This window comes from Morus notabilis, unplaced genomic scaffold (genome assembly GCF_000414095.1).
Source record: "Morus notabilis unplaced genomic scaffold, ASM41409v2 Scaffold275, whole genome shotgun sequence".
Lineage (NCBI taxonomy): Eukaryota > Viridiplantae > Streptophyta > Magnoliopsida > Rosales > Moraceae > Morus > Morus notabilis.
Window position 1 is genome coordinate 73,837 of NW_010359601.1, and position 12,579 is coordinate 86,415.

General features: G+C 34.1%; 1 protein-coding gene across 1 annotated transcript; it reads left to right on the forward strand.

Moving 5' to 3' along the window:
* The first annotated feature begins 7,624 nt into the window (after positions 1 to 7,624).
* On the forward strand, positions 7,625 to 9,082 carry LOC112090955 (zinc finger BED domain-containing protein RICESLEEPER 1-like). Its single transcript, XM_024163472.1, has one exon. The coding sequence runs from the start codon at positions 7,625 to 7,627 to the stop codon at positions 9,080 to 9,082; it is 1,458 nt and encodes a 485-aa protein (XP_024019240.1).
* The last annotated feature ends 3,497 nt before the right edge of the window (positions 9,083 to 12,579 follow it).

The window sequence follows — 12,579 nt, forward strand, 5'->3', positions numbered from 1 at the left end:
ATGGAGATGACTTTATTAACGATGGTGATGACGACACTGTGTTTGACTTTATCGAAGATGAGCTCGTCGATTCTGAAGATGATGACGACATAGAAAGTGCCGATGATGTTGAAGACATTCGTAGTGATGACGAATAGAACCAAAGTAGTTCATTTATATTTATGAATTTTTTTATAAAATTTTTAGGAAATTGTGTACCAAATAAAGTAACAAATAAAAATTTTTTTACGACACAGCGTCTCAATGTCTGGTCCAGTAGCTACATGCACTGGCTCTGTAGGAGGATCACAGCCTCACCTAATCCGACGAGACTCCTGGCTCATTGTCAATTAGGTATTATACGCTATAGCACATACTCCCAAAACTTGTTACTTGTCGAACTCTCTATAATCAAATTTTGTTATTTTTATTTTCTTACAGTTCTAGAGTCGACATCTCGACGTCGGTCTGGTCGTGGGTTCATCCGCCGCCGCTGCAAGAGGGAAACGAAGAAGACAAGGATGAGGACGACGATGCGGATAATTTAGGAGATTAAACTATATGTTTTTGTTTTTCTTATTATCAATACTTTTTTGTATGGATTGGTTAATTTACTTTTTAAGACTTATTTTATTATTGTATTGACTTTTTTATATGAATGTTTTATTAGCAAATCCCAATTTTATTGATTTATTTTATTATTAAATTTTCTTCTAATTTATATATTAATAATTAATATTATTAGGAAATTAGAAAAAAAAAAGAAAACATTTTTTGCGACGATAAATCGCGACAAGCGTCGCTAATGTATTAGCAACGACAACTCAAAACTTTGTCGCCGCAAATATATTATTTGCGTCAAACTTTTTGCGGTGACTAATTTACGACGACAAGTCGTCGCAAATATAATATTACCGATGATAAGATACTCTTTTACGACGACATTCAGTCGTCACAAATAAGTTTTTTTGTTGTATTAAAATCATATATCCCTGATTCAAATTTATTAATAAAATATTGCAAGATAAAAACTCCGAACAACAAAACAAAAATCCTGAAAATAGATAATAAATTACTTTATAATGTGTAAAATTAGTTGTCCATGCTAATTTCTTTTCTCGATCTGATTATTGTATGCAATTTCTAAAGTAAATTCGCGGCCAGTATGCGTCTCTCATATGAAGCCACACCTCCGAAGATCTATATGCTCATATGAAAAATGGAAATATTTTCATTTAAATAATCTAATATCATATGAACATAAATACTTATGTTTTTTTTTTTCACCATTCGAATCATAATTCAATCTTTTTATTATACTAATTCAATCATAATTCAATCTATTTTCTTTGATAAAAATTTGAATTTTAACTTTAGTTTTCCACTCGATTCCGCCGAGAAAACAGTGAATATTAATGGCATTGAGCAATTATATTGCTTTTTCATGCAGGGAGAGTGCCCTTGAATTCTCATATAATGTTGTAAGTCATGAGTCAGTCTAAAGGTCCTTATATATATAGAGATATATATATATATATATATATATATTAATCTCTAAAGTCGTTTAGAGCACATTTTTCATCCAAGAACTTTCATTCTTTTTGGACAGAATTTTCTGAAGGGCTCAATATTTCATGGAGGATAAACAAAACATGTTGACAAAGCTGCAAAATTTCGGATTATTCTAGTTATTTTCCATACATATATACATATAATGTCCGCGGCAGTATCCCGTACCACAACACTTAAACTAAATTAAACAAAACAAGCAGCAGGCCGTTTATCTCGCGGGCTCAAACCAGTACAGTTTAATTTTTTTTAACAGAATTGCGGAGGTTTGGTTCATGAATTTAAAATTATGATTTGAAATTATTCTTGATTTATGTGTGTTTTTTATAAAAAAAATATTATAGCGAACCACGAACTATGACACGATGACACGAACTATGACAGAATTATGATTTATGTGTGTTATAATTTATGAACCAAATAGGTTTTAAGATTTTCCTAGTCTTCCTATTTAAAACTAGGTAACGGTTCTACAGAGAATCTAAGCCATTGAAATCGCTGAGGACTGAGGTGGCATATTTAATAGATTAAGTGCCCATTTAGTTCACTGATTCAAGTTTTTAATTCGAATTAAAATGTGATTTTATATGAGAGTTTTTTATTATAATAAAAAAATTAGATGTGATTATTTTTTTAAAAATTTTACTGTAACAAAACTTGAAGTGGTAAAATAAACGGGCCTAAAACATGTTTGACGGCCATTTGGAGAGGTTAAAGAGAAGAAATGAAAGTGTTTAAATTTCATACAAATTTACAATCCTACCCCAGCCTTTTACATTTTTTTATTGAGAATATTATTTGCTGCAAAAAGGAATACTCTCGGTTTATATGATTGCTTGTAAGTTGTAACAACTAACAACATAACCCGTTTCCATTGATCAGTTCACCAACTAACAGTAGGCAAAATTCATGAGGCACCGGGAAAAAAGTATAGATTAAGCGAAGGATCATTGATTTGTATCACAACCGAATAACTGAAAAAGAAAAAATGTTTTCAACCACTTTGACAATAAACAACAACAAAAAAAAATGAAATTCTCTTATATGGCCTCCTTACGGATATTGTCGGTTTTTGACTGTTGAATTTGATCAAAATCTCAATAGATTGAAAAAATATATAGCATAAACAATTTTTATATAAATCTAACAACTGAAGCTCCCGTTTGAAATATATATTCAAGTCATGATTTGGGTTCATTAGGGGAAACTTTGTGCGTGAAGAAATTTTAGAATTCAGACTCTTTGTGAAATTTAAAAAAAAAAAAAAAAAAAAAAAACAAACAAACGATGTAGCAAAACTTAAATTTGGGTTTGAAAAAATGCCCCAAACAAGCCTTAAAGTGTGAACAAAAAGACCAACACTGATATTCGTCCCAAAAAGTAGGTATATGTATGACAAAACAGATGTACTGTTGCCTAATTAAGTGCTATTCTCCGCATGACAATTTTCTCACATGCTTGACAAATTGTTTCTTTCTTGAATATTCAAAATTTTCTTCTTCCTATTCACCATATTTAGACAATTCGAGGGATTGAAAAAAATTAATCGTGTCTGGCACTTAGCTGATGTAGTTAAATTCTAATTAAACCCACTTCCTTTTGGCTCACATAATGTTCCTTTGATGATCAGTAATCACATGACCAAATATATGCCTGACATTTCGTTTGTGATCATCTTTCAACGACTAGTAAAGCGACGGAATAGTAACCAGGAAAAAGATGGACCACGGTAACCCACATTTTTTTTCCTTTAATAATTGGCACCGTTGAGCTCTAATTTTATCAAAATGTCCTAATATTTTTAAACATTGACAATTAAGGACTTTCCGTCTAAATCTGTTAAATTTCTCACGGGAACTTGTACGTGGTCATCTTCTTCTGGAAATGTCTGTAATGTTTTGATGAGGAATAATATTATGAGAAGACCAAATGTAAGTCATGTTTTTCTTGAATGTGAGAATTAAGGTTTCATATTTGGTGGTTTCAATGGCAAGGAGGAAAGAGAAAGATGGAGCTTTGTTGAATTTGGCTTTGACAACTGGGATTAAGGCTCAAGTCTGCAACCATTTACCAGGCCAGGTTAGTTAGGGTTTGAAGATGGTGATAATATGAGAGAAATGGTTTGGATAGTCCTCGTACATAAATTATTCACAGTAATTCTCTTTATACCCAAACTTTACTTCCAAACATTTTGGTCCCTAATTTTTAAAACGTCTTAAACTTAACTATGATTTAGCAACTTGCCTTTTAGTTTTAGCCCTTGTGTCATTGGATGTTAAAAACCAGACCAAATATGAATAATCTTCTTTATCAAGGTGTTATTTTCTATCAACATCACATGAATATTATATGTTTGATTAGAATGGTGTTATTTTCTGACAAAATATCACGTACACAATTCATCTTCTTTTTAACATCCAATTGACATGGTTAAAACCGAAGCAAATTCATAGATTAAGCTTAGAATTTTTTTTTTTAAAAAAAATTAGAGATCAAAGTCAGATTTAGGTAAAATTCAAGGATCATTTATGAGATCAGGCCATTTTTGTTGTTAATGCTCAAGAGTTGTGGATTATAGTTCTCTTATAGAATTTGTAACGGGTAATGTCGGAAGGCACATTTTTTTATTTCATTTTATTAAGAATTTCTTGATTAGGAAATTTGACATTAGAGCAAGTTAATAATTTTAGTATTTGCTCTTTTGAAGGATAGTCCATCAATATTTGTTTGAAGGATTTTGCAATATTTGTTTGTTTATAGAGAATATTTTGTAGTGTTCACTTTAGTATTTGCTCTAGTGTTTAACATAGTTTCGTTTAAATCTATTTGTGCTTATAATGTTTTATTAATTAGAGTTTTTCAAATGGTGCTAAGAGATGAACATCGATTTGCTTTTTTTTTTTTTCTTTTTATTGTCTAGAGGATTAAGCCATTAGTTTTCTGAAGTAGGCTTTTTAATTGAGTGCTTTTATTTCTGTAAATTGCCGCTTTAAATGTGGTGAAATTTACTCTTTGAAAGCGCATTGCGGGGGTGTGATATTTGAGGAAGATGGTGTTTGGAGTTATGCGGGCGGTAAGGTTAGTTCAACTGAGTAGATGCATCTATTTGGCAATATTCAAGGGCATGGAAGGTTAGGAAACGTGAGTTTCATATATTGTGGGCCACATATTTATTCTATAATTATATTAAGCTATTTAATTATTTAGCTAATTAAGTGATCTAATTATGGAAAGCCCAAAGAGTCTCCTAACAGAATATGGGTTGAATGAGTGGATACCCATATTGACCCAACTAGGTTTAATGGGAGCCTAATGGGGCAGTATATAAAGAAACTTAGGTTATGGTCCCCAATACGTCAAATCATTCGGCAGTTTTCATTTTTTCCCATCTAGAGAGAAAACACCACATTAAGGAACTAAGGAGATTTGACTGAGGAAGGCAATAACCGTCGTGCTCGTTGTCTTAGAGAATTCTACTGGAGATTAAGGCTACACCAATGGAGACAAGTATTTGTTCTAACTTATTTTCTTAGTAATTTGGTGTGATGATTCCTGGAATGTGGAATACGGATTTGAAGATCCAACAAGTGGTATCAGAGAGGTCATCACATTAAATTATTGAGAGAATTTTTATATCCAATATCTCTGGCTGAATATCATGTTGATTGATTCATATGATTTTTCTTTCTTTTATGGAATTACATATATACTTTATTTTGTTAAGAAAAGCATGTATATAGATAATCATATGAATTCTTGGTGATTAATTTTCAATCAATATTTGTTGAATAAATTCAAAATTATTTAGTATTTGCAAAATTGATTATCTGGAAAATTAGGGATTAAGGAAATTTGGTAAAAGAATTAATTAAAAGAAAGTTTTTTTCTTTTCTGGAAATTTTTTTTCTTTTCTTCTTTCGTCTTCTCTCCTTTTCGGATTGAAGACTGTGGCCGGCGGCAGCCTTGGTCACTGGCGCTGAGGAAGCAAGGGCGCGGCCATTGGGCTGCGCCGATGGGATAGCCGCGGCTTGTTGGCTGCGGCGGGGTTAGGAACAGCGGCGGCCAAGGCCGCCGCACAAGAAAAAGAAGATTAAAAAAAAAAAATTTTGTTGCCGGCGGCAAGCTTACCGCCGCCGGCGTCTGGATTCCCAGGCGCAGCCGCTGGGCTGCACCAGACAGTTATTGCTGTGGCCGGCCGGCCCGACCCGTCTGATCCGACTTTATAGGTTTTTTTTTTCGGATTAAAATGGTCCTAATCCGCACTGTGCGGTTGGGGGCGGGTCGGGCATGCTTGAACCCGCAATGCCCCGACCTGGCCATTTGGAACCTTAGAGTTAGCCCTAATTCCTAAATCCCTCCCTCGTCCTCACTCCTCCTCACCTCAGTCTCAGTGGCTCACTCTGTCGACTCTCTCCTCTCCTCAATTTGATCCTCTGTTGTCCCTCTTCGCCTCTCGCCTCCCTCCTCTCCTCTCGCCTCTCACCCCACGCACGCCTCGCCTCACCTCCTCTTTCACCCTAAATCCCTCATCCCTAAATTACTCGTCGTTCCTCGCCGTTCGTCGCCATTCCTCGCCGTTCCTCTCCGTTTCTCACCGTTCTTCACACTCGCCGTTCCTCACCGTTCATCGTAAGCCACCGTTCCTCTTCTTCTTCCAGATTTTTTTTGTTTTATTTTTTGATTTATGATTTATATCTGAATCAGAGCAAACCAAACAGAAATGGGTCTGTTTGTTTGATTTTGTTTTTGGTTGATGTCATTTTTGGTTAATTTTCGGTTTTCCATTGATGTCATTATTGGTTGATTTTCGGTTTTCCATTGATGTCATTTTTTGTTCCAGTTGCCCTAAAGGTGGAGCTCACGGCGGCGACAGTTTGATTCTTGCTTCTTGCTTCTTCCAGTTTCATCAGGTAAGTTCCGTGAAGCCTTACGTGAAACTTGCTTTGGTTCTGTTCATGCTTGCTTATAGTATTAGGTACACAAGTGAAAGAATATATATATGTGTGTGTGTGTCTATGTATTAAACGTGAGAATAAATGAGCCAATAGCCATGTGGTTGATGGCTTGATGCTCCTAGAGGTGGAGCTCACGCATGGCTCGGATTATTTGGTAGAAAGAATGAAAGCAACAGTAAAACCGTTCTTCTGGTCCTTTTGTGCTTTCTAATTCTCTTATTACTACAGTTTGATTTTCAATGAATTTATTTGTTTATTATCTACCATGATGAGTGCTTAATATAGTACAGAAGATGTTTTAGACACAATATGTGGAAGTACAGGCATTACTTATGGACACGAGAACCTGGTCTGTAACATTTTTTGAAGATATATCGTTGATATCAATGTGTGATAAGGGTTGAGATGTTTGTAATTTTAAACACGAAATGGAGAAGTACTTTTTACATACATGCCTAGAGTTTGAGAAAGGATATAAAGAAAATAAAAAATAAAAAATTACTAATTACACACAAACAGTGTCAATCTACTTAACATTCTTAGAACTTAATGCCACCCCTTTATCTTAAAGCAGCAGTTGCAGTACATACATGCACATACGACACACGTCATTGTTATCCCTTGAATCTTTCTAGTCAAACCTTTAAGCACCTACGTTATTGTTATCCTTTTTTTTTTATTTCTGGAACTTAGAGATGATGTTGGGTCAATCTCACTTCGGTACCTAATTTTTAAAATGTCCTTAACTCTTAACACTATTAATTTAACACTTATTTTACCAATTTGTGTGCTAGATGAAAAAATTTATCATCCACCCGACAAAAATTACTGAAAGTACTTGTAAGTTATCTGCTGAAACAGAAAGTGTCTCTATGCCTAAGGAGCCCATTACCTTGCCCACTCCCACACCCAGCCCTACCCCTGTACCTAATTTGGGCACTAAAATTGAAAACGAAAAAGAGGTGGGAGACAGTAAAAAGAGAAAGAAGTCACAAAAAAAGTCTCCTGTTTTGGATCATTTCAAAATCATAGAGGGTGAGGATCCAAATGAGCCTAGGTGTAAGTGAATCTATTGTGGGGCAACATATGCGTGTGATAGTAGGAGACACGGCACCAGTAGTATGAAGGTTCACATAGAAAAGCAATGCAAGAAATACCCATATAGGAACCAAGACAAGAAGCAAAAAATTCCGAGTTTCCAAACAAACACTGAAACTGGGAGTAGTCTTGTTGCTATAGGCTTTAACAATGAGCATTGTAGAAAAGCGTTAGCAAAAATGGTGATTGTAGATGAGCTTTCATTTAGGTTTGTTGAAGGTGAAAGATTTAAGAATTTTTGTCAAGTGACGCAGCCTAGGTTCTCTATCCCCTCCCGTGTTACGATTGCTAAGGACATTTACCAACTTTTTTTGGAAGAGAGGAAGAAACTAAGGGCTGAATTTTGTAAGGGCAGTCAAAGGATTTGCCTAGCAACTGATTGTTGGACATCCTTACAAAATATTAATTATTTGTGTTTAACTGCACACTACGTTGATAGTGAGTGGACTTTGCAAAAAATGATTATAAACTTTTGTCAACTTTCAAGTCACAAGGGAGAGGGTGTTGGTAAAGTCATTGAGTCATGTTTGCATGCTTGGGGTATTGAGAGAGTCTTCACTATGATTGTTGATAATGTCTCCTCAAATAACTCCATGATTACCTACTTGAGAAGGAAGATTAAGGGATGGAAAGGGGTTGTTTTAGGTGGGGAATTTTTGCATGTTAGGTGTTGTGCCCATATAGTGAACTTGATTGTCAATGAAGGTTTAAAAGACCTACATGATTCCATAGCCGTCATTCATAACGTTGTGAGGTATGTGAGGTCTTCTCCGGCTACGTTGCTGAAATTCAAGTCGTGTGTGGAGCGAGAGAAAATTGAATACAAAGGTCTCGTATGCTTAGATGTCCCTACTAGATGGAACTCCACCTATATGATGTTAGATGCAGCCATTAAGTTTCAAAAAGCTTTTGAAAGATATGAAGAGGAAGATGACAAGTTTGTGTCTTATTTTCGGGAAGATGGGGGGGGGAAACGGAAGATTGCCCCGCCACTTGATGATGATTGGGAGAATGTTAAGGTGTTTGTGAAATTTCTGAAGACTTTTTATGATATAACTTTGAAGTTTAGTGCCACTTTGAATGTCACTTCAAATTCTTACTTTCATGAGCTTTGTGAGATGCAAAACCAGCTATCTGAATTAAGCAAACAAGAGGATTCAATGCTTTCATCCATGGCTGTGAGTATGAAAAAGAAGTATGCCAAGTGTTGGGGGAATGTTGAGAATATAAATTGTCTTCTCTTTGTGGCTGTTGTACTTGATCCTAGGTACAAAATGGATTATTTGACATATTGTTTCTCTATAGTGTATGATTCTTGCACTTCTGAAACATTAGCAAAGAATGTGAAGGATACTATGTACCGGCTGCATGAGGTTTATAGTGGGGAGAAGGGTGAATATGTGGCTAATGAAAGTAGTGGGGAGGCGGCAACAAGTACAACGGAGGGAAAAACGGAAGTAGAAGGAAAAGGGTGTTTGTAGAGCAAGTTTGTTAGGAAAATGAAGGAAAAGAATGTGAATGAGTATAAAAATGATGTGGACAGATACTTAACAGACCCTATGGAGGATCTAACTCGGTCAAATTTTGATGTTTTAGATTGGTGGAAGAATAATGCAACTAATTACATGGTTCTCTCACTAGTTGCAAGAGACATTCTTGCCAATCATGTTTCAACGGTAGCCTCAGAATCTGCTTTTAGTACCGGAGGCCGCATCCTCGATCCCTTTAGGAGTTCATTGAGCCCCAAGATGGTGGAGGCATTGATTTGTACACAAAATTGGCTGAGTAGTCGTCAGCACATCAACCTTATTGATGTGGAAGACTTTAATGAATATAAAGATATTGAGTCAGGTAATCTTTTTATGTTTTACTTATTTTTTTTAATTTTATTTCATCTCCTTGTTGTTTATTTTGTTGTTCTAAACTTGATTCTGATGATTTTTTTTGTTATGTTTTCTTCTCAAGATTTGTCAAATTCTGTTGCAACACATGAGGGATAAGTTGGGAATGAAGGTGTTATTATTCTGAATTAAACAGTTTAGAGTGGACTAAATTTCCTATTTTGCGACTTTCTTTATATGGACTGTTTATTTTTATATGAACTGTTTCTTCTAGATTAAACTGTTTATTTTATATGGACTATTTTACTTCTCAAGATTTTATTTCATCTCCTTATTGTTTATGCTTTTGGATTGTTAAAAGAGGTATGAAGTCATAGATTAAAATTGGTTTTCACCAACCCGAGTAACCCAAGTAACCCAACCCTACCCGAGGTCACCCGAAAGGTTGTGGGTTTGTAGATTTAAGAGAGTGTTGCGGCTCAAAGTTTTCTCAACCCGCACTGGTCGGGTAGGCTCAATTTTTCAACTCAACCTGACCCTACCCGGCCGATTTACACCCCTAGCCGGCGTGGATAGAGAGAAGGAAAGAGAGAGTGAGCGTGGAAGAGAGAGAAAATGAGAGAAAATGGAGAAAAAGGGGGGAAAAAAAGGCTTGGGCTTTCTGTGTAAATTTAATAATTAGACTTCAAAGTTCAATTTGAATAGAGTATGGAAAAACCCATTATTAAAATTCTGAAAAATTAGTTACCAACACTTAAACATGTTTGAGGGACAACAATGCCAATTTCAAAACAATCTTTTTTAAAGGAGAAATGTCTTTTACGTAATAATTATAACTGAGAATCTTTACTAATATCAGATTAATTAATACTAACCAACAAATTTGATTAGTTAATCTCAATTAATTTAACTAAATATTACATGACAAGAGAGAAAGAAAAGAAGTTGTCATGCAATTGCTATTTTACCTTCTCAATTATAATATTTAGTTCAAAAATGAGGTTAAACAAGTAATTAAATCTAATTTTAGGTGTCGTGACTTTTTCTTTCCAAAATATCTCCATTTTTGGAGGGAACAAAAATGGTTGGTTCCACTTATATAATTTTTCACTTTATTTTACTTTCCTTTTCTACCAAACAACTAATTTTTTCATTTTCTCTCTTCAAATTTTTCCACCTTCCTTCTTTCCACTTTTCTTCCTACAAAACATAGTGTTAGTTCGAAAGAATCAAATCAAAAGGAGGGTTATATGTCTAGAAACAATATTGATCCAACACTAAGAGCCCGTTTGATTGGAGGATTCGTTCTCTGATTCGAATCATGGTTCATGGTTCGCTACAGCATTTTTTCTCACAAAAAACACACGTAAATCGAAAATAATTCTAATCTCATGGTTCTAATCAATGAATCAAACGGGCTCTAAATTGAGGAAAGTTTTATAATATCAAAGGATAACAACAAATATGGCCCTTTTAGAAGCCTAATGTCATAAATGACCGCAGTTTTTTAAAATTTGATACATGGCCCTATCTTTTAGGTCTTTTTTTTGTTCACAATCTATGACTGATTGATTGCAGTCTATAAGTGATTCAATGATTGAATATCGATTTTTCCATTTGAGGTTTTTTTTATTCACGATCTATCATTGATTATCCGTAATTTATCACTAATTAACTAAATGTCTATTTCAATCTCAGTCTATCACTGCTTTGATCTTGGTCTAGCCATGATTTACCGCGATCTATAACTAATTAAGTTAAAAAACAAACCATTGGCGTAACTTTGAAAAAAATAAATGGATCATCCACTGGGCGTAATTTTAAAAAAGATGGTCTTCTACTTATTTGGGTAATAGAGGTGTAAGTTTAGACTGTATGGCCCGAGCCCAGTGGCCTAAAGAGAAATTTTGGGTTGACCAGCCCGACCTGAAATTTTATAAGCTTTTTTCAAAAAAAAAAAGCCTTTAAAAATATCCGAAATAATAGAAAATATGCCAATATGAAAAGCTTAAGAAATTATATATGCCAATTTTTAGTTATAGAAATTAATAGGCCATAACTTGTCAAGTTATGGTTCATAACCAAATAAGTTATGGATAAACTTGTCTAGTTATGGTTCATAGCCAGACTAGTTATGCATAAAAATCGTGAATTATAGACAATAACTTGTCAAGTTATGGTTCATAACCAGACAAGTTATGGACAAAAACAGTAATTTGGCATATTTATTAACTTATGTAAACTATTAACCTATTAATTTTAATTCATCTCAAATTTTAACATATTTCTTTTTTTCTTCCTTTTAATATTTAGATCTAACCGGTCCAACTTTAAAAGAGAGAATGTCGACCCAACCTGATTATAAACCTAAGAATTTTAAAGTCGGGTCGAATCTAAACCCAAACTAACAGGACTTCAGGCTGGCGTATTTAGCCTGCTCAAGTTTGCAGTTTTATTGGATAATAAATGGGCCACTCAGCCCAATTTCCCTTACATCAATATGCACCAAAGTACAATGGACACTTGGACAGTAATGAATGATTATGACAACAGGGAGCTTAACTTGGCTAATTCTCACTGCCCTTTAGTGGAGTCTATCAAGTCTTTGTTTTCCGATTTCTGTGCTCTCTTTAATTATTTTATAAAAAAATAAAATTAAAAAAAAAAAGAAGAAGAAGAAGACTTCTGTGCTCTCTTTCATTTCATTCAAGTGGATTTAAGAAACGACATTAGACTTGAAGAACGATGACCAATGAAGAAAAAAAAAAAAAACAGAGAGAAAAGAAAATCCACTGTGAGAACATATTTAATTAGGCATGAGATGGCACTAAATAAAAAGCGAAACTGATTTATCATACAATAAATAAATAACAAAAAAGAAATACGCTCTCAAATATCGACGAACGCGAGAAAACTTATTATTTACTTTAAAACTAATTTATTTCTTTATTTTTAGTCATTTTTACCCTTCTTATTTTTTTCCTAAGTTTCATTTCTTTTTTCCATTTTAATTCCTTTTACTCTAAAACTTATTTATCTCTTTATTTTAATATTTTTTTATTTTTTCCTAAAAATTTATTTTTTTATTTTGATTCTTTTTCCTTAAAATGTATTTAATTTTTCACTTTAGTCCTTTT